The sequence below is a fragment of the Theropithecus gelada genome, chromosome 7b (assembly GCF_003255815.1).
Source record: "Theropithecus gelada isolate Dixy chromosome 7b, Tgel_1.0, whole genome shotgun sequence".
In the NCBI taxonomy this organism is placed as follows: domain Eukaryota; kingdom Metazoa; phylum Chordata; class Mammalia; order Primates; family Cercopithecidae; genus Theropithecus; species Theropithecus gelada.
Window position 1 is genome coordinate 105,211,923 of NC_037675.1, and position 22,978 is coordinate 105,234,900.

The following is a 22,978-nucleotide window of genomic DNA, read 5'->3' on the forward strand; positions in this document are numbered from 1 at the left end:
AGTGATCCGCCCGCCTCAGCCTCCCAAAGTGTTGGGACTGACAGGCGTGAGCGACCACGCCTGGCTCTTTCTTGTCTTTTACTTATTTAGTTTTTTGAGGCGGGGCGAGGCTGGAGTGTAGTGGAACCACCAAGGCTTCTGTAGCCTTGACCTCCCAGGCTCAAACAATCCTCCCGCCTTAGCTGGGACCTCAGGCGCGTGCCACCACACCCAGCTAATTTTAAATTTTGTAGAGACAGGGTCTCACTGTATTCTCCAGGCTGATCTTGAACTCCTGGGCTCAAGCAGTGCTCCTGTCTTGGCCTCCCAAAGTGCTGGGATTACTGGTATGAGCCACCACACCCGGCCCATATGTGAATTCTTTATTTTTATTTTATTATTTTTGAGACAGGGTCTCACTCTGTCACCCAGGCTGGAGCGCAATGGTGCAATCACGGCTCACTGCAGCCTTGACTTCCTGGACTCCAGCGATACTCACACCTCAGCCTCCTGAGTAGCTGGGACCACAGGTGCATGTGACCACGCCCAGCTAATTTTGGTATTTTTTTTTTTTAGGACGGGGTTTTGCCATGTTTCCCCGTCTGGCTTCAAAATCCTGAGCTCAAGAGATCCACCTGCCTTGGCCTCCCAAAGTGCTGGGATTATAGGTGTGAACCACTGAGTCAGGCTGTGAATTCTTTGTTTTAGAGACAGAGTTTCGCTCTGTTGTGGAGTGCAGTGGCACGATCTCGGCTCACTGCAAGCTCCGCCTCCCGCTTCACACCATTCTCCTGCCTCAGCCTCCTGAGTAGCTGGGATTACAGGCGCCCGCCACAATGCCCGGCTAATTTTTGTATTTCTAGTAGAGATGGGGTTTCACCGTGTTAGCCAGGGTGGTCTCGATCTCCTGACCTTGTGATCTGCCTGCTTCAGCCTCCCAAAGTGCTGGGATTACAGGCATGAGCCACCGTACCCGACCTGAAGGCATTTGTTTAATTGCCTTTTGCTTCTAGTGTGGCTGTTAAGAAGCCTAAAGTTGGCCAGGCATGGTGGCTCGTGCCTGTAATCCCAGCACTTCGAGAGGCCGAGGTGGGCGGATCACAAGGTCAGGAGATCGAGACCATCCTGGCTAATACAGTGAAACCCCGTCTCTACTGAAAATACAAAAAATTAGCTGGGCTTGGTGGCAGACACCTGTGGTCCCAGCTACTTGGGAGGCTGAAGCAGGCGAATGGCCTGAACCTGGGAGGCAGAGCTTGCAGTGAACCGTGATCGCGCCACTGCACTCCAGCCTGGGTGACAGAGCGAGACTCCATCGCAAAAAAAAAAAAAAAAAAAAAGAAGCCTAAAGTTATTCCCGATTCTTTCTACATGACTTCTTTTTTTTTTTTGGAGACAGAGTCTTGCTCTGTCGCCCAGGCTAGAGTGCACTGGTGTGATCTAGGCTCACTGCAACCTCTGCCTCCCGGGTTCAAGCAATTCTCTGCTTCAGCCTACTGAGTGGCTGGGATTACAGGCACCCGCCACCACGCCTGGCTAATTTTTTTGTGTTTTTAGTAGAGAAGGGTTTTCATCATGTTGGCCAGACTGGTCTTGGACTCCTGACCTCCTGATCCACCCACCTAGGCTCCCAAAGTGCTGGGATTACAGCCATGAGCCACCGCGCCTGGTCTGCATGACCTGTTTTTTTCCTCCCTCTCTGGAAGTATAGAGAATATTCTTTGGGACTGGGTGTGGTAGCTCACGCTTATAATCCCAGTACTTTGGGAGGCCGAGGTAGGAGGATCACTTGAGCCCAGGACTTTGAGACCATTCTGGGCAACATAGTGAGACCCTGTCTCTATTAAAAAAAAGAAAAGAAAAGAAAAATAATATTCTCTGGTCACCACAATATTTTAGTTTTCTTAGGACAATTTTTTTTTTTTTGGGTCAATTCCTACCTTTAGAACAGTGCCTTGCATAAAGTAGAGGCTCAGTAAACATTTCCTTGAGGAATGGATGGATGTTATTCTTTTGGGGCTGGCCAGATTTCTTTCTTTCGTTCTTTTCTTTCTTTCCTTCCTTCTTTCCTTCCTTCCTTCCTTCCTTTTTTTCTTTCTTTTCTTTCTTTTTCTTTCTCTCCTTCCTTCCTTCCTTCCTTCCTTCCTTCCTTCCTTCCTTCCTTCCTTCCTTCCTTCCTTCCTTCTTNTTCCTTCCTTCCTTCCTTCCTTCCTTCCTTCCTTCCTTCCTTCCTTCTTTCCCTCTCTTTCTCTCTCTCTCTCTCTCTCTCTCTCTCTCTCTTTTTCTTTGAGTTTCACTCTTGTTGCCCAGGCCGCAGTGCAATGGGGTGATCTCAGCTCACTGCAACCTCTGCCTCCTGGGTTCAAGCGATTCTCCTGCCTCAGCCTCTCAGGTAGCTGGGATTACAGGTATGTGCCACCATACCTGACTAATTTTGTATTTTTAGTAGAGTCGGGGTTTCTCCATGTTTGCCAGGCTGGTCTCCAACTCCCGACCTCAGGTGATCCACCCGCCTCGGCCTCCCAAAGTGCTGGGATTATGGGCGTGAACCCCTGTGCCTGGCCTGGGGCTGGCCAGATTTCTCAGGAAAATTTGCTTGTCTTTTTTTTGGAGGCAAAGACCTAGCTGCCCTACCAGGTCTTCAAACCAAGTGGTGAATGAGAGTTGGGCATCTCCCAGGTTCCCTCTGGTGCTGCCTAGCTCAGTTCTTCTGCAGTTCCCTGCCGTGCTTGTAGTGGACATCGCAGTTGCACTTCTCGGTTTTAAAGCCCACCCAGTGCAGTCGTGTGTGTGTTATGCTGAACATTGGGGATGTGTTTTGAGGAATGCATTGTTAAGTGATTTCGTTGTGGGGGTATCAGGGAGTACATTTACACAAACCTAGAAAGTACAGCCTACTGCACACCTAGGCGGTACGGTGTAGCCCATTGCTCCTAGGCTAAAAACCTGTACAACATGTAGCTGTAGTACGCAACTGTAACACTGGTAAACGTTTGTGCAACTAAACATGTCTAAACATAGAAAAGATGTAGTCAAAATAGGTATTGTAATCTTTTTTTTTTTTTTTTTGAGACGGAGTCTGGCTGTGTCGCCCAGACTGGAGTGCAGTGGGGCGTGATCTCGGCTCACTGCAAGCTCCGCCTCACAGGTTCATGCCATTCTCCTGCCTCAGCCTCCAGAGCAGCTGGGACTACAGATGCTCGCCACCACACCCAGCTAATTTTTTTGTATTTTTAGCAGAGACGGGGTTCCACTGCGTTAGCCAGGATGGTCTCGATCTCCTGACCTTGTGATCCACCCACCTCGGCCTCCCAAAGTGCTGGGATTATGGGCGTGAGCCACTGCGCCCAGCCTGGTGTTATAATCTTATGGGACCACTGTCAAATATGAGGTCCCTCCTTGACCAAAATGTCATTATGCTGCACATGACTGTGTTGTCTGTGTTATACGAATTATCTATTCTAAGTGTGTTAGTTTCCATCGTATCTGTCAGGGATTTAGTTAAAATTCCCAAGGCCTTCTCTTTTGGTCATTAGTGTAGAGTAAGTAAAATATCACTCCTGTCATAAAGGACAAATTAAAAGGACAGTTTTACTGTGTAATAAGAACTATTTTCTGAGACACTCTTGCTTGCTCTGTCACCCAGGCTGGAGTGCAGTGGCACGATCATGGCTCATGCAGCCTTGAACTCCTGGGCTCAAGCCATCCTCCCACTTCAGCCTCCCAAGTAGTTGGAAGTATAGGCACATACTACCATGCCCATCTAATTTTTAGTTTTTTAATTAAAATATGTATGTTGCATATATGTGTGTATATATACATATTTCAGACAAGGTCTTACTTTGTCACCCGGGCTGAAGTGCAGTGGTACAGTCATGGCTCACTGCAGCTGCGAACTGCAGACATGCATTTTCACGCCTAGCTAATTTTTTTTTTCTTTTTTTTTTTTTGAAGAGATGGGACCCCTCTATGTTGCCCAGGCTGGTCTTGAACTCATGGGCTCAAACAGTCTTTCTGCTTCAGCCTCCCAGGTAGCTGGGACTATAAGCATGTGTCACCATGCCTAATTTTTTTTTTTTTTTTTTTTGTAGAGATGGGGTCTTGCTGTCTTGCCTAGGCTGGTCTGGAATTCCTGGGTTCAAGGGATCCTCCCACCTCGTCCTCCCAAAGTGCTGGGATTACATCAGCCACAGTGTCTAACATAAGAACTATTTCTATTTTGTATATTACCTCTGCTTGGATTACTTTAGAGCAGAGGTAAAGCAACTGAATATACAAATTAATATTTATGTCTGGTGTTTTTGGTCAGAGCTGAGTGATGGAACTTCGTTGTAGTCTGTATATTAGGTATTAATGCGTGCCATCTCTTTTCAGTTACACAGGTACAAATCCTTACCTGTCAAGTAGGATGTTGAATAATACAAACATGCTACAGTTACCTTGTCTATCCGAACTGTTAAGCCTTATTTCAAGTTTGAGCATGGGTTTTTTAATTACTTTATCCAGAAACTTTTTTTTTTTTTTTTTTGAGACGGAGTCTTGCTCTGTTGCTCAGGCTGGAGTGCAGTGGTGCAGTGGCGGGATCTCCGCTTTCCAGGTTTAAGTGATTTTCCTGCCTCAGCCTCCTGAGTAGCTGTGACTATGGGCGTGTGTCACCACACCCGGCTAAATTTTGTATTTTTTTTTTTTTTTTTTACTAGAGATAGGGTTTTGCCATGTTGACCAGGCTGGTCTTGAACTTCTGACTTCAGGTAATCCGCCTACCCGGGCCTCCCAAAGTGCTGGGATTACAGGGAGAGCCACCATGCCTGGCCCAGCAATTTGTTTGTTATTATTTCTTATGTTTCCAAAGGGCAGGTAAGCCTTCTGAAAGAATAGCATGGCTGAGCATGGTGGGTCATGCCTGTAATTCCAACACTTTGGGAAGCCAAGGTGGGCGAGGTCAAGATCACGAGGTCAAGAGATCAAGACTGTCCTGGCCAACGTGGTGAAACCCTGTCTCTACTAAAAATACAAAAATTAGCTGAGTGTGGTGGTACATGCCTGTAGTTCTAGCTACTTGGGAGGCTGAGGCAGGAGAATCACTTGAACCTGGGAGGTGGAGGTTACAGTGAGCTGAGATCGCGCAACTGCACTCCAGCCTGGCGACAGAGCAGGACTCCATCTCAAAAAAAAAAAAAAAATGATAGCATTTCCTTATTTCTGTCCCAATAGGTGGTGCATGATACAAATAGACCATGTCTATTTGTATTGTTTTTCAAATGACATTTAAAAAAGAGTCAAAATTGTTTTATTTCTAGGTTACAGAATGCTACAGACAGGATTTTAAAATTTATTTTTTACTCCTGGCAAGTTGCGATACAGATATTTAATCAGAGGTCCCAACTTGGAGCCTGGCAGGATAGGTTCTTAACATTCTCAGTTTATGTCCTCACAATGTTGTAGTGTAAAAAAATGATTGAAGTAAATCTTTGGACATGAGACTTGTGGCCAGGCATGGTGGCTCATGCCTGTAATCTCAGCACTTTGGGAGGCTGAGGTGGACAGGTCCCTTGAGCCTAGGAGTTGAAGACCAGCCTGGGCAACATGGCAAGACCATCTCTACCAAAAAAAAAAAAAAAGAAAAAAAGAAAAAGAAAAAAAGAGAAAAATTAGCCAGGCTTGGTGGCGCGCACCTGTAGTCCAAGCTACATGGGAGGCTGAGATGGGAGGATCACTTGAGCCCAGGAGGTGGAGGTTGCAGTGAGCCAAGATCATGCCACTGTACTTCAGCCTGGGTGACAGAGTGAGACCCTGTCTCAGAAAAAAAAGGAGAATCATATATGTTAAAAATACATGTCAAAATGGCATAGTGGGCCGGGTGTGTGGCTCATGCCTGTAATCCCAGTACTTTGGGAGACCGAGGCAGGCAGGTCACCTGAGCTCAGGAGTTTGAGACCAGCCTGGGCAACATGGCGAAACGTTGTCTCTACTGAAAGTACAAAAGTTAACTGGGCTTGGTGGTGCATGCGTGTGGTTCCCAGCTACTTGGGAGGCTGAGGTGGGAGGATTGCCTGAGTCCGGGATGCGGAAGTTGCAGTGAGCCGAAATAGTGCCATTGCACTCCACCCTGGGCGATAGAGTAAGATCCTGTCTAAAAAAAAAAAGAAAAATGGAGTACAGTGGCAAGTTCTTATACTCCTAGCTCCTTGGGAGATTGAAGGTGGAGGATTGCTTGAGTCTAGGACTGCAAGTTCAGCCTGTGCAACATAGCAAGACTCCATCTCTAAACAAAAAAGAAAAACATACGAAAACCACAATACAATGTAATTGCAAAAGTTGAGTCGCTATCTAAAATAATGGAAACAAAGTAAGTTCTAAAATTAAGTAAAAATAACATAGGGTTTTTTTGGTCTTCATTATGTTAGGTAGTGACTTACAGTCTGTAGACACAGTACATAATTTGTTAGGGGCCTGGTGTGATAGCTCATACCCATACCTCCAGCACTTTGGGAGGCCTAGGTGGGAGGATCACTGGAGCCCAAGAGTTTGAGACCAGCCTGGGCAACATGGTGAGACCCCATCTCAAAAAAAAAAAAAAAAAAGAATTTGTTAGGTTTACTTGAATGCTGAGACTTTAAATTCAGTAGGCTGTAATAGCTTTGCCTGTTGAACAATAGCCTTAAAGAGGTTTGACCCCAAGAAGGGCTTCTTGTGTTTTGCGAGCTTAATTCAGACGTTAGATTTATCAGGTTTTACACTGGAGATTTTGCATTGAGTTCTTTTGGTCTCACAAAGTAAATAATGGAACCTTAAATAGGACTTTTTTTTTTTTTTTTTTTTTTTAAAGGAATAAAAGCATAATAAAAAAAATTCTTAGTTAGAATAACCTGGGGCCAGATAGCTTGTGTGTCAGTCAGAGGGAAAGAGGGAAGGGAGTATTTTTGAGCCTGTACTATGTCCCAGGTCAGGTGGGTATCAATTTCACTTGACTTACAGGGAGATTGAGCCTCCAACATGCCCCAGGGTAGGTGAGAAGAAGATGCAGTAGCTCCAGGGCTGCTTCATTCATTCATTGCACGCATCTTTGTTGCATGCCCGTGGGGTGCCAGGCATTGTTTTGGCTGATTCCTTGTTCCATTGAATCATCTCCAGGCATACACAGCATGAGATTTGGAAGATGGTCCAGCGATGATGTGATTTATAGGCTGGCAAAATGTTTGAGACAACTTAGATTCTGAGTAATTTTTACCTTTCAGATATCAGTATAACTGTAACTTAGCCCTTTGAGCTGGTAACCTGTATACTTGTTTGTTTGTTTGTTTGTTTGTTTTTTTGAGACAGAGTCTCACTCTGTTGCCCAGGCTGGAGTGCAGTGGTATGATCTCAGCTCACTGCAACCTCTGCCTACTGGGTTCAAGCAATTCTCCTGCCTCAGCCTCCTGAGTAGCTGGGATTACAGGCACTTGCCACCACGCCCAGCTAATTTTTTGTATTTTTTGTATTTTTAGTAGAGACGAGGTTTCACCATGTTGGCCAGGCTTGTCTGGAACTCCTGACCTAAGTGATCCACTTTCCTGGGCCTCCCAAAGCGCTAGGATTACAGGCGTGAGCACCGGGCCCGGCCGCCTGTATACTTTTGAATTCTTCATCTTGATGAGCTGCAAAACAGTGTTCCCTCAAAAACATATTTTATTTGTTTCTGCATCAAACTTGAAAAATGTCTTAAGTAGACTTGTCAGTCTTTTACAGTTTTATACTTTTTCTTTCTCTCTCTCTCGCTCTGTCTGCCTTCCTCCTCTCCCCTCCCCCCTCTCCCCTCTCACCTCTCTCCTCTCCCCTCTCACCTCTCTCCTCTCCCCTCTCCTCTTCTTGATGGAGTCTTGCTCTGTCACCCAGGCTGGAGCACAGTGGTGGGATCTCTGCTCACCGCAACCTCCGCCTCCTGGGTTCAAGCGATTCTCCTGCCTTAACCTCCAGAGTAGCTGGGATTACAGGTGTGCGCCGCCACGCCTGGCTAATTTTTTATATTTTTAGTAGAGATGGGATTTCACCATGTTGGCCAGGCTGGTCTCGAAGTCTTTTTTTTTTTTTTTTTTTGAGACGGAGTCTCACTCTGTCGCATAGGCTGGAGTGCAGTGGATCGACCTTGGCTCACTGCAGTCTCTGCCTCTCAGGTTCACGCCATTCTCCTGCCTCAGCCTCCCAATTAGCTGGGACTACTGGCAGCCACCACCACACCCGGCTAGTTTTTAGTATTTTTAGTAGAGACGAGGTTGCACCGTGTTAGCCAGGATGGTCTCGATCTCCTGACCTTGTGATCTGCCCGCCTCGGCCTCCCAAAGTGCTGGGATTACAGGCGTGAGCTACTGTGCCCAGCTTGCCATTACTTTTATTCATAGAATGCTCTTTAGTTTGACCTACGTACATATAGGCCTTTGTATTTCCTTCTAGTTTTTTTTTTAAATGTAATTATTAATTTGAAATTTATGTTAGTATATAGTGAGTATAGGAGTTTAACTTTATTTTTCCTAAATAGCCAGTTGCCTTGGCACTGTTTATTAATATAAGCTGCCTTTGGTTATAATGGCTTAGCCTAGAAATGGCAAGAGGCATCGAGTCTGAATATATATGCCACTGTCTGTTTCCCTCTGAAGAAGTGTCATGTGTACTTAACATCTATATCATGGTCACTTGGGGGGCAGGTTTCTTGTGCTGTCACTCTGCACTGCTCCTCTAGCCCTTGTACTGGGTCTGGCTCTGCAGTGATGAGCAGCTGCTCGCCAGCAGTGGTGCCGTCACACCTCTGCCTCAGCTCGCCTTTTGCCCTGGGCTGGCAGTGCCCTTACTAGCCTTGAGAGGTGCTACTTGATAACATCCCTTGGGAATGGTTTCTTCTGTCTGGCCTTCGTCTCTCAGTTGGCCACTCCACTGCCCCCCATCACTGTGTTCCGCCGCACAGCCACTGTCCCTGGGCCTTCAGGTCTTTGTGCACCTGCTTGTGTAGGTTGTCTTCTACTAGCTTGCATGTCCCCGAGGGTGAGGCCCTTATTAATCTGTACATTCCAGGGCTTACTTAACTCAGAGTAAGTTTTAGAAAAACACTTGCATCTGCTAGTTTTGGAAACATAAAAGAATATATGTTGGCCGGGCGCGGTGGCTCAAGCCTGTAATCCCAGCACTTTGGGAGGCCGAGGCGGGTGGATCACGAGGTCAGGAGATCAAGACTATCCTGGCTAACATGGTGAAACCCCGTCTCTACTAAAAATACAAAAAACTAGCCGGGCGTGGTGGCGGGCGCCTGTAGTCTCAGCTACTTGGGAGGCTGAGGCGGGAGAATGGCGTGAACCCGGGAGGTGGAGCTTGCAGTGAGCCGAGATCACGCCACTGCACTCTAGCCTGGGAGCACAGCGAGACTCCGTCTCAAAAAAAAAAAAAAAAAAAGAATATATGTTGCATCATTTGGATATAATACATAAATACTTTGCTGTCAGGGAGGAAAAACAGGCCTTAAGTTTTGTTTTCTTCCTTCTGAAGTCCCTTCCCTTCACTCATAGGAACCTCAGAGATGTTCAGATCAACTTGTTAACCTAGTACATTTTAATCTTGTTTGTTGAAAACTGGTCCTTAAGTGTTTTCTTTCACTCATTTTACGAATGTGTATTGAGTGCCAGGCTGGGGATGTGTCATGGAACAGTATGGACAAGGTCCCTCACGGAGCACAGCAGTATTATTCAGCAATATATTCCCAGCCTGGCACACAGCATGGATTTGCTACAGTGAAGCTGGAGAGCCATGTGTTAAATAAATACTAGCAGTTAACATACTGTCAGGTAGAGGAGTGGCCTTTGTTCTTTTTTCTTTTTTTTTTGGGGGACAAAATCTTCCTTTGTTGCCCAGGCTGGAGTGCAGTGGTGAAATCTTGGCTCACTGCAACCCCTGCCTCCTGGTTTCAAGCGATTCTCTTGCCTCAGCCTCCTGAGTAGTTGGGACTCCAGGCGAGCACCACCAGGCCCGGCTAATTTTTGTAGTTTTAGTAGAGACGGGGGTTTCACCATATTGGCCAGGCTGGTCTTGAACTCTTGACCTCGTGATCTGCCCGCCTCGGCCTCCCAAAGTGCTGGGATTACAGGCATGAGCCACTGTGCCTGGCCGGCGTTTGTTCTTTTGTTGTTTTCTGGGTTCTTTGTTAGTGGAGTGGAGGTGGATTTCTGAATAGTCCTACAGACAACTTCCAAATTTTAAAAGGAATTTAGTCTTCATATTTATGAAAAAAAAAAAAAAAAAAAGATTTTTCCAGTGTGAAATTGGTGATGCAGAGACTAACGTGACCCTATTCTCAAGCACTCATAGCTTCACCCCAAATCCTGGAATATGTAGTCTGTCTGCTGCTTCAGCCTTTCTTCCTTTCATCCAGTGTCTGTCAGTCCATCCATTCATCACATGGACTGGCAGGAGCTGCGCCTAGGTGCTGTGGAGCCTTTTTTTTTTTTTTTTGAATTTTTTTTAAGAGACAGAGTCTTGCTCCATCACCCAGACTGGAGTGCAGTGGTACCATCATAGCTGACAGTCACCTCACACCCCTGGGCTCAAGTGATCCTTGCGCCTCACCCTCCTGGGTAGCAAGGAATACATGCACATACCACCACACCCAGCTAATTGTATTTTGTTTATTTTTATGTATTTATTTATTTAGGCAGAGTCTTGCTCTGTTGCCCAGGCTGGAGTGCAGTGGTGCAATATTGACTTATTGCAACCTCTGCGTTCCAGGCTCAAGTGATTCTCGTGCCTCAGCCCCCTGAGTAGCTGGGACCATGGGTGCGTGCCACCACACCCAGCTAATTTTTGTATTTTGAGTAGAGACAGGGTTTTGCCATGTTGGCCAGGCTGGTTTTGAACTCCTGGCATCAAGTGATCCACCTGCCTTGGCCTCCCAAAGTGCTGGGATTAGAGGAATGAGCCATGATGCCCGGCTGTCCTGCCTTTTTTTAAATAAGAGCTTATATTCAAAGTGATATTAGACCCTTCATGAAATGTGAGTTTCAGACAGTGGCAGTGTTATGAAGGAAATAACTCTGACGTGTAATCTCACCTCCATCCCTGTCACTCTGCCGAAAAGATCACTGCTCATTATCTTTCTGTTTTTTAAACTTAACTATGTAGTTTTAAGACTTAGTAAAAAGGAGAGAGGCTAGCAGAGGAATCCATTGCTCAGTGCCAGTGGCTGTCAGGCACACCAGCACAAGTGATGCTGTTTTGTATGCCCCTTTCCTCCCCCTTTTCTTTCTCACTTGGGTGTTTGAAAGCCCATTCCAGACACTGCATCACGTCACCCTGGGCCTGGCCCCAGTGGTGCTTCACTGTGCCCTCCTCATCTGTGAGCCTGCCCGGTGACCATCCTGCTCCTGTCCTTGGTGCCCTGTGTCTTCCAGGTCTGCTTCTCCCCTGCTGCTCTTCCTGTTCCATGTTCTTTGGCTGGTTTTTCTTTCTTCTTCCAGCTGCATGACTCCTTTTCAAGCCTTTGTCCAGTTAAACATGTTACCAAGAATGTAGTGTTCTTTCTGCATTTCATTAGGAAGAGAAAAAGGCTTGCAAACATTTTGAGAAAAAATGTTGTTCACTGAGGCTATGTGTTTTGGAAATGCCATTTAGATGTTTTGCTGCTTTTAATCTTTGGCGTTAATTTCAGTTGCTGTCATAAAAAAAAATTGAAACGTAAACCAGAAAAGTAATTAAATGTGTCTGCAAAGGAAAAACAGAAACAGTGCAGAATGTGGTACTTCAAGATCATAAATTACAAATGTGCATATTTATTATTCCTCTATAAAATGTTAATTAAAAAATTTTCATGTTTGCTTGATGTAACAGAAATGAAACTTGTAATGAGGGGTCTAATTTCTTTTTCTTTTTTCATTCCAGAATGTATGACAACATGTCCACAATGGTGTACATAAAGGAAGACAAGTTGGAGAAGCTTACACAGGATGAAATTATTTCTAAAACAAAGCAAGTAATTCAGGGGCTGGAAGCTTTGAAGAATGAGCACAATTCCATTTTACAAAGTTTGCTGGAGACACTGAAGTGTTTGAAGAAAGATGATGAAAGTAACCTGGTGGAGGAGAAATCAAACATGATCCGGAAGTCACTGGAGATGTTGGAGCTTGGCCTGAGTGAGGCACAGGTATGAGCGAGAATGACTCAGACATCATCAAGAACTTGTGATGGTTTGGTAAAATGGAGACTTTGTTTGAAATAAGCAGTTTCACTGAAGAGGAAAGATGGTTATAAAATAACAGATCCAGGCCGAGTGCGGTGGCTCATGCCTGTAATCCAAGCGCTTTGGGAGGCTGAGGCAGGTGGATCACTTGAGGTCAGGAATTTGAGACCAGCCTAGCCAACATGGTGAAACGCTGACTCTACTAAAAATACAAAAATTAGCCAGGCCTGGTGGCTGGCGTGTGTAATCCCAGCTACTAGGCAGGCTTGAGGCAGAAGAATCACTTAAACCTGGGAGGCAGAGGTTGCAGGGAGCCAAAATTGCGCCACTGCACTCCAGCCTGGGTGACAGAGCGAGACTTTATCTCAAAGAAAAAAAAAAACAAAAAAACCAGATCCACTTACATGTGTGTTCTGTATGTTAATTGATTACTATTGATTTGGGCCCATAAGAATTTTATTGATTGATTGATTGATTGAGATGGAGTTTTGCTCTTGCTGCCCACGCTGGTGCGATCTCGGCTCACTGCAACCTCTGCCTCCCGGGCTCAAGTGATTCTCCTGCCTCAGCCTCCCAAGTAGCTGGGATTATGCACCACCACACCTGGCTAATTTGTATTTTTAGTAGAGACAGGGTTTCTCCATGTTGGTTAGGCTGGTCTTAAACTCCCAACCTCACGTGATGTGCCTGCCTCACCAAAGTCCATGCCCGGACTCTGACTTATTTTTGTTTTTTATTTTTTTGAGACGGTGTTTGCTCTTGTTGCCCAGGCTGGAATGCAATGGCGCAATCTCGGCTCACTGCAGCCTCCACCCGCTGGGTTCAAGTGATTATCCTGCCTTAGCCTCCCAAGTAGCTGGGATTATAGGCACGTACCACCATTCCTGGCTAATTTTTTGTTTTTTTAGTAGAAATGAGGTTTCACCATGTTGGCCAGGCTTGTCTTGAACTCCTGACCTCAGGGCCTCTCCAAATTTTAAAAAGCAGAGCCAAAATAGTGGATACAGCTGTGTATCATTTAGGATTTGATTTGGCTGCCAGTATCAAAAAAACAAAAACAGTGGCTTAAACCACAAGATGTTTGTCAAACAAGTACTGAGGTACAGAATCCTGGACGGGTTCTGTAGCTGCACAGTCATCGGGGGTACTCAGGCTGCTAACATCTGCCACGCTACACCTTGGCAGCCTGTGTTGGGGACTGAGAGTGAGCTCCAGTGGCAGCCATGTGGCCCTGTTCTAGCATAGGGGAAGGGAAAGGAAGGATGTGCCTCCTTCCTTGAAGGCTGCTTCTTTGATGTTGTGTACAGCAGTGCTTACATTTCATAGGCCAGACCTCATGGCTGTACCTGGGTGAGTGGGAGACTGGGGAATGTTGTCTTCCCACTTACAGTGGCAGGTTCTCAAGCCTAAGGAAGGAAAGGAGAATGGACACTGGCCAGTAGGTGATGGTCTCTGCAATCCCAGGACCAGATTGCATCATATCTTTGACTAACCTTTGTTTCTATAATACCATGCTTGACATAGAGATGAAAACACTGGAAACATCTAGGTTTTTAAATTCTCTCTCTTGATAACTTCTGGCTCTGCCAGCATATCTTAGGTAAAATTAAATATACTAAAGCTTGACTTCTTAGCTTTCTCTAGTTGCGTGAGTGAATAGAGCAGAAGAGGGGCTGCTGGCCAGTGGTTTCTGCTTTCACAGGGGAAGTGAACGCCTACACCCTGATTTTAGAGTCTTCATCCTAACCATGTGACAGACTTGAGTTGCAGAACTGTAGCTTTGTTTGGATATTGTGAACCTATTATTTCTCAGGTTCTGTTATCTTGAGAACGGGTGACATGAATTTAAACTTGCTTTTTTGGTGTCGCAAATAAGAGTTTTACAAAAAGAAGGAAGAAAAAGTCCCACCTTCTGGAGTTTCAGGTTTTAAACCTAGGAGGATAATAACCTGGTTATTATGTATGAGAGAGAAGGGCAGATATATGTTCTAAAGAGAGAACGGATTGCAGCCAGTCAGCTCCTCCTAGATCTTTCTGCTCTTATGCTCCTAGGAAGTTGCCACGGCTTCATGCTGGTCTATTCCAGAAACTAGTGAGCACTCTGTAGGCAGAGCCCTGGAGTGTTCCCTGGATTTTAGGACATAAACATAAGCTTATGAGTGCACCAGTGCGTTCTTACTCTTGGTGGTAGCTGCAGAGATGTCTTCTCTCACCTTGGAACATTGAGGAAGATTTGTATGTGCCCTGTTCTCTGACTTCCACCTCCAGCCCTTCACCAGCCTGCACTCTGTGCGCAGACATGCATGTGTGTACACAAGGCCTCACACATGGGAAAGGGTCTATAAAAATTATGTTGGGGCCATCTTGATAGAAAGTAAAATAATACAGTTTCATCAGAAGGGTAGCTGTGTTTTCATTGCTAGTTCATTTGACATGCTCTTCAAAAAAATAAATAGTTTTTTTGTAGGCATTCTGAGCATGTGATTTTCTTTTTCGTATCCTGTTATGTAGTCTGTGGCTGAAGGGGAAAAGAGAAATAAATGGCAGATGGTACTTATATGTACTTTGGAGAAAACATCTGCAAGTGTAAGCTACAGCCCCAGCCACAGAATGTTCGCACAGGTGGGAGGGACACTTGCTGGACAGTGTGCCACAGTGCTGCACACGTTTCTGTCTGCTCAGGTTATGATGGCTTTGTCAAATCACCTGAATGCTGTGGAGTCCGAGAAGCAGAAACTGCGTGCGCAGGTTCGTCGTCTGTGCCAGGAGAATCAGTGGCTACGGGATGAATTGGCCAACACGCAGCAGAAACTGCAGAAGAGCGAGCAGTCTGTGGCTCAACTGGAGGAGGAGAAGAAGCATCTGGAGTTTATGAATCAGCTAAAAAAATATGACGACGACATTTCCCCATCCGTGAGTGGCTCTGTAGCAAATGTGGTGCTGATGTTTAAAATGGAGTCCCGGGGCAAGTCATAGAGGTTCTGTTCGCCTTATTCTTTTCATATTAGAACGTTGACCAGAACATGCAAAAATGTTTTGTAAATATAAGCCACAAGCCAGAGAGACACCATTACCTTCAGCGAGGTCTGCCCCGAGGTCTGCCCCAGCTTAGGCTCCGGAGCTTCCTTGCCCCTCTGCAGCTTGGCTTCCATGCCATCAGCTGCTGGTCTAGCAGCGGTCCAAAGACTCTGGGCAAGCTCTCTGCCTCTTACGGTGGGTGCTCTTGGCATTGCCATTCTCTTTGAAACTACCCTGGTCCCCCAGACACCATCTGGCTCTCTTACCACCTCTCTCATCCTCCCCTTGGCTTCCCTTGCCGGCTTATCTTCCTATATCTGCAGTGGAAGAAAGGATCTTGGTTTTCTTTTTTTTCTTTTATTTAGACGGAGTCTCACTCTGTCGCTCAGGCTGGAGTGCAGTGGCACAATCTTGACTCACTGCAACCTCTGCCTCCCGGGTTCATGCGATTCTCCTGCCTCAGCCTCCGGAGTAGCTGGGATTACAGGTGTGTGACACCATGCCCAGCTAAGTTTTTGTATTTTTTTTTTTAAGTAGAGATGGGGTTTCGCTATTTTGGCCAAGCTGGTCTTGAACTCCTGGCCTCAAGTGATCTTCCCACCTCAGCCTCCCCAAGTGCTGGGATTCTAGGTGGGAGCCACTGTGCCCAGCCTTTTTCTTTCTCTGTTGGCTGTATTTAGATATTTATCCTGGTCTCAGTTATTTTTCATTCAACATTTATTTCTGATTCAGTTAACTTCTTTTTTTTTTTTTGAGGTGGAGTCTTGCTCTGTCGCCCAGGCTGGAGTGCAGTGACATGATCTTAGCTTACTGCAACCTCTGCCTCCTGGGTTCAAGCGATTCTCCTGCCTCAGCCTCCCAGGTAGCTGGGACTACAGGCGTGTGCTACCACGCCTGGCTAATTTTTTGTATTTTTAGTAGAGACAGGGTTTCACTGTGTTAGCCAGGATGGTCTTGATCTCCTGACCTTGTGATCTGCCTGCCTCAGCCTCCCAAAGTGCTGGGATTACAGGCATGAGCCACCATGCCCAGACTCAGTTAACTTCTTTTTAAAGAAAATTTCTAAATTTTGGAATTGTTTTATTTTACTTATTTTTAATTTTTAAAAATTTTACCCTTCTCTCAAGTTTCCAATGGAATAATTTTAAATTGATTGAAAAGTTGGAAAGTTTGAGAAGAACCATAACCCAATTTCCCCTAGTCTTACATAATCGTAGATCAGTGGTCAGAACTAAGATATTAACATCAATACTTTACTGTTAACTGAAACACAAGCTTGGTTTGGATGTCACCAGGCCTTCCACTAGTATCTCTTTTCTGTGCTAGGACCTAGTCCAGTGTTCCACGTTGCATTTGGAACTAACATTTTTTAAATACCTATATGGTGCCAGGCATGTTCACGTACATAATCAGAATACTAGAGAGGTGCACATTTGTGTCTCTGGTTCGAATCCCCATTCTAAGACTACAGAAACAGTCTTATGTGTAGCACCAGCAAACCTACATTTCCCCTGTCTTCATCTGCTTGGGCTACTGTAACAGATACCACAGGCTGGGTGGCTTAACATTTATTTTCTCATAGCTCTGGAAATCCAAGATCAGGGTACCAGCAGGGTCCGGTTCTGGTGAGGGCCTTCTTTCTGGCTTGCAGACCGCCACCATCTCTTTGTGTTCTCATGTGGTACAGAGAGAGAGGGAGTAAGCTCTCTGGTGTCTCTTTTTATAAGGGCACTAATCCCATCGTGAGGCCCCACCCTTTCGAGCTCATCTTATCCTAATCACCTCCCAAGGGTTTCATCTCTAAATACCATTACACTGGGGGTTAGGGCTTTAACATAGGAATTTGGGGAGAATGCAGTTTAGTTGACAGCATGGTATTTCAAGAGGCTTACCATATTCTTCCCTCACGTCTCCTCTAGGTTAGGGGCCAACTAAATGTTTTGATTTAAAAGATGTGGCTGGGTGCGGTGGCTCATGCCAGCCCTTAGGGAGGCCGAGGCAGGCAGATCACCTGAGGTCAGGAGTTGGAGGACAGCCTGGCCAATATTGTGAAACCCTATCTTTACTAAAAATACAAAAATTAGCCAGGCATGGTGGCACATAACCTGTAACTCTAGCTACTCAGGAGGCTGAGGTAGGAGAATTGCTTGAACCCAGGAGATGGAGGTTGCAGTGAGCCAAGATCCGCGCCACTGCACTCCAGTCTAGACGACAGAGTAAACCTCTGTCTCAAAAAAAAAAAAAAAAAAAAAATTAAGGCCGGATGCGGTGGCTCATGCGTGTAATCCCAACATTTTGGGAGGCTGAAGCAGGCGGATCACCTGAGGCCAGGAGTTCAAGACCAACCTGGCCAACATGGCAAAACCTCATCTCTATTAAAAAATACAAAAAAATCAGCCAGGTGTGGTGGTGTGCACTTGTGGTCCCACTACTTGGGAGGCTGAGGCACGAGAATCGTTTGAACCTGGGAGGCGGAGGTTGCAGTGTGCCAAGATCATGCCACTGTACTCCAGCCTGGGTGGCAGAGGGAGACTCTATCTCAAAAAACAAACAAATGAACGATAAATAAATAAATAAATAAAAGATGTGCTTGCTCTGGAGTGCTATGGAAATGCGAGTACTTGCAGACGTCGATGCCAACAGTGATTGACCTGGGACACTGGAGGATGTTGATAAGGAGAAAGCTGGTTTCGTAGGATTGGAGACTTTTAAAATTTATTATTTCGAAAACGTGTTAAACTTGGAGAAAACATACAGTGAGCTGACTCTCCTTACCCTTTCCAGAGTACTTATGAGTGCTTGTTTCTTCTGAACCCTGTTCACAGAGTGGCATAGCACGTGCCACGGCTGCTTACTGCTGCTGGGCATCTTTCCCTAGGGTGAGGGGTTCTCCTGTGGCAGTCCAGGGCCAGGGGCACTCAGGAAGTTGCACACAGACCCAGCATATCCTCTCCTCTGAAGCTCATACTCCCCTTTTGTTAGCTGCCAACAGCGTCCTTCATGGCATTGTTTCGCTGTGTCCCAGTTCAGGGGCACATCCTTCATGAGATTGTCACATCTCTTGAGTAGCCTTTCACATGGAACGGGACCTCCGTCTGTGGTTGTCTTTCATGACATTGATGTTTTTGAAGAATGCAGGCCAGTTACTTCGTCCATCATTCCTCAGTTGGGGTTTGTCTAATACTTGGATTATGCATCCCAGACAGGAATATTCTAAAAGCAATGTGTCTTTATCACATTTTCCGTTCTGGAGCCAAACAGTGTTCATCTGCCCCATGACGAAGCTAATTTTTTTTTTTGAGACGGAGTCTCGCTCTGTCGCCCAGGCTGGAGTGCAGTGGCGTGATCGCGGATCACTGTAAGCTCCGCCTCCCGGTTTCATGCCACTCTCCTGCCTCAGCCTCCCGAGTAGCTGGGACTACAGGTGCCCGCCACGGCGCCCAGCTAATTTTTTGTGTTATTTAGTATAGACGGAGTTTCACCGTGTTAGCCAGGATGGTCTCTATCTCCTGACCTTGTGATCCGCCCACCTCAGCCTCCCAAAGTGCTGGGATTACAGGCGTGAGCCACTGCTCCCGGCCCGATGCAGCTAATTTCTTACTGGTCAGGCTGTTACCTGTCTTTCCCATTATGTAGTTTCTGATTTTATTTCTTTGCCTAATCAGCAATATGTGGGGAAACATGGGTCACCGGCCTTTAAAGCTGGGAGGTTTCAAACTGCTCCCAGGGATCCTGCCCTGGAGCCAATTGTGGTGGTGAGGCATCTAGCCCCTCCACTTCTCTGGGGATCAGAGATGCACCATTTTCATCTGTTGCTACATATTTGGTTCCCAAATAAGATTTTATTTTGAGTCAGGGTTTTCCCTGCTCTCCTAGACCTCCCTCAGAGCACAGGAGAAGGATCTGAGGCATGGAAATGCAGCCATGCTCATTTCGTCAAACTCTGGTCTGCACTTAAGTATTTGTGTTCTAGTCTATCTAGCTTTTCATTACTCCTGTTCAACTGCCAGATGGATGCCAGATTGTGGGTGATCCTACATTTGATGTTAAAAACTGATCATCTTTTCTAAGATTCTTAATTAAAATGTATTTAATATTAAAGATTTTCAGGACAGGATGTGTATAGTACTTGTAAGATGAAGCGTTGTCCTGGATCTGTTTTATAGGAGGACAAAGACACTGATTCTACCAAAGAGCCTCTGGACGACCTTTTCCCCAATGATGAAGACGACCCAGGGCAAGGAAGTGAGTGATGGGTGATGTGGGAATGTTACCGAGTGCAGGAGAGAGGTGTTTTCCCCCTAGAACAGGGTCATAGCAATCAACAATCAGTGGCAGCCTTAGTGCATGCGGTCTGCCTGGAGGAAGCACCAGCAGAGCAGGGTTGCCTTTGGTTTTCCAAAATAATTTGTGCTGTATGTTGGAATACAGGAATATGTTAGAGTAGACCCTAGGATACAGCAGCAGGCATGAGCAGTTCAGGTGTGATCTGCAGGTTCTCATGGGGTAGATAGGTCAGAATTACTTATTCTGCTTGTTTCATGGCGCCAAGAAGAGTCTCATGGCACTGAGGGGCCATGGTGCCATCCCTGACCCTATAGTCACTACTCTTAATCCTGGCTGCCCAGACAGTACTAGGAAAAGATTTAAATAGCACTAGGGGCCAAGTACTAACTTGAACCAAAGCTAGTAAAGACAATTTTAAAGAAACTGACTCATCTGGATAATTGTCTTTAAAAACTCGTCTGAAGTGAACTTTCTCCGTGCAGTCCAGCAGCAGCACAGCAGCGCCGCCGCGGCTGCCCAGCAGGGCGGCTACGAGATCCCCGCGCGGCTGCGGACACTCCACAACCTGGTGATCCAGTACGCCTCGCAGGGACGCTACGAGGTAGCCGTGCCCCTCTGCAAGCAGGCCCTGGAGGACCTGGAGAAGACTTCAGGACATGACCACCCGGACGTGGCCACCATGCTCAATATCCTGGCCTTGGTGTACAGGCTAGTCACTTTTGTTTCCCTACTGAATTTTACCCAGAGACATTGTTTTTAACCATCTTGCCCCTTAAAATACATTTTTATGTATCTATATAAACTACTTTTCAACCATATCCACTTCTCTTTAAATAGGGGTTAAATTAAAAATATTTAGCAAGCTCTGTGGAAGGGTGTCACCAAATCAGAATAAGACGCTGCCCGAGGCCGGGCGTGGTGGCTCAAGCCTGTAATCCCAGCACTTTGGGAGGCCGAGACGGGCGGATCACGAGGTCAGGAGATCGAGACCATCCTGGCTAACACGTGAAACCCCGTCTCTACTAAAATACAAAAAAAATTAGCCGGGCGAGGTGGCGGGCGCCTGTACTCCCAGCTACTCGGGAGGCTGAGGCAGGAGAATGGTGTGAACCCGGGAGGCGGAGCTTGCAGTGAGCTGAGATCCGGCCACTGCACTCCAGCCTGGGTAACAGAGCCAGACTCTGTCTCAAAAAAAAAAAAAAAAAAAAAGACACTGCCTGTGACCACTCAGTTCAGCTTGTTTAGAATAGCCCATGGTGTATCCCTCACACCAGCCAAACGCTGTTTTGACCTTTTCCACAAGACCCTGTGCAGGCAGCTTCTTTCGTCTAAATGGCCTTCCCACTTGTCCTGGCAGTGTCATTCCTGCCCTCCAAGGCCTACTTCCTTTTGGAATCCAGGATTCAACTTGCCCTTTGCCTCTTGTGTGCTCCTCTAACTCTTTGACCCCTGCCGAAGGATGCCCCAGGGGAGTGGTGGGCTCTGAGTTGTGTGGTAGGAGAGTTCCTTTGGCTCAGTGCCTAGGATCCAGCTGGGGGCTGGAGCTGGAGGCAGGGTGTCCTCTTGGGACAGGATTGAGGTTGTGAGGGTGGGACGAGGGGAGCCTGAGGAAGAAGGAAGATGTGTGGAAGGAGAGGAGATTGCAGGGCATAATGACGCTTGAAGAGAAATTTGGTGATACAGCTACCCACACGCATAAGTAATTTCTTTAAAAATAAGTTTTGAAAGTTGATAAAATAAAGAAAAACACACAAATAAGAAAGTAAGCCCCCTGTTACAACAACACTATTTAAAACGAGTCCATGCCCTTTGGCTCTGTAGTTTGTCAGCAACTTGGTCTGCCCCGTGACTATGCATTAGGGTTTCGTGGACATTCTAGACATTTTTTGACTGTTTTTCTGTTGGTGAATGTTGAGATTGTTTGCATATTTTCTTTTTCTTTGAGACAGAGTCTGGCTCTGTCACCCAGGCTGGAGTGCAGTGATGCGATCTCAGCTCACTGCAACCTGTGTTTCCTGAGTTCAAGTGATTCTCCTGCTTCAGCCTCCTGAGTAGCTGGAATTACAGGCATGTGCCACCATGGCTGGCTAACTTTTGTGTTTTTAGTAGAGATGGGGTTTCACCATGTTGGCCAGGCTGGTCTCAAACTCCTGACCTCAACTGATCCTCCTGCCTCGGCCTCCCAAAGTGCTGGGATTACAGGCGTGAGCCACTGTGCCTGGCCAATTGTTTGCATATTTCACTGTAGGTATTTCTTAGTCAGAGATATTTGCATTTAGCTCTTAATAGATTGAGACAGTTCATTCCAACAAAATTTGTGTTTTGAGACAGGGTCAAAAAGTGATGCGATCATGGGTCATTGCAACCTCCGACTCCTGGCCTCAAGCAATCCTCCTGCCTCAGCCTCCTGAGTAGCTGGGACCGCAGGCATGCACCACTGCGCCCAGCTAAATTGTATATATTTTGTAGAGACGGCGTTTTGCCATGTTGCCCAGGCTGGTCTCGAGCTCCTGGGCTTAAGTGATCTGATAAGCTTGGTACCCCCATAGTGCTAGGGTTACAGGTGGGAACCACTGCACTTGGCCAGCATTTTGGTTTTTTGTTTTTTAAAAAAACTTACATGCCCATTAAAACATATGGAAGTTTCTGGACAGTACTGGATGTTATTAATATCAATGAGTTTAGTAAGCATAACTGGGTTTTTGTTGTGCACAGCGTGCATGGGCACACACATCACTGCTGGGTGCTGGGGTGCCGTGACCTCCGTCAGTCTGGTGGTCCCTTGGCATTGTAGTGTGAGAGCCGACCCATGTGCGTAGATGTTGGGGAAACAGTGGCTGCGTCTGTGTCCACCTTCAGTGTTCTGCTCTTCAGCGTGTTACTCCAGCATTCTTGTATTGAGGACACGTAATTTTAAGCTTTTTTTTTTGCCTTTCATATTTTACTGATCTTTATAAGTCTTGTTCAAGAGTTTGGATTTATTTATTTATTTATTTATTTATTTATTGTAGAGATGGCGTCCCACCATGTTGCCCAGGCTGGTCTCAAACTCGTGGGCTCCAAAGGATCCTCCGCCATGGCTTCCCAAAGTGCTGGGATTATAGGTGTGAGCTACAAGTTACCACGCCTGGCCTGGATTTCTTTCTTTCTTTCTTTCTTTTTTTTTTTTTTGAGATGGAGTTTTGCTCTTGTCGCCCAGGCTGTAGTGCAATGGAGTGATCTCAGCTCACTACAACGTCAGCCTCTTGAGTTCAAGCAGTTCTCCTGCCTCAGCCTCCCGAATAGCTGGGAGTACAGGCGCCTGCCACCAAGCCCCACTAATTTCTTGTATTTTTTGGTAGATACAGTGTTTCGTCGTGTTGGCCAGGCTGGTCTCAAAACTCCTGACCTCAGGTGATCCATCCTCCTCGGCCTTCCAAAGTGCTAGGATTACAGGTGTGAGCCACTGTGCCCAGCCATGTATTTCTTTTTTTAGGATGAATTCCTAAGACGGGTTAG

General features: G+C 46.3%; 1 protein-coding gene across 14 annotated transcripts in view; it reads left to right on the plus strand.

The window, feature by feature from the left end:
- The window catches only part of KLC1 (kinesin light chain 1), a 71,173-nt gene that overhangs the window by 13,113 nt on the left and 35,082 nt on the right, over positions 1–22,978 (plus strand). For all 14 annotated transcript variants that reach the window (XM_025391432.1, XM_025391434.1, XM_025391427.1 and 11 more), the window contains exons 2-5: positions 11,878–12,139; positions 14,858–15,088; positions 19,360–19,438; positions 19,963–20,188. In XM_025391432.1, coding sequence (XP_025247217.1) covers positions 11,879–12,139; positions 14,858–15,088; positions 19,360–19,438; positions 19,963–20,188 — 797 coding nt within the window. In that variant the 5' untranslated portion in view covers position 11,878. The remainder of the gene's footprint in view (positions 1–11,877; positions 12,140–14,857; positions 15,089–19,359; positions 19,439–19,962; positions 20,189–22,978) is intronic.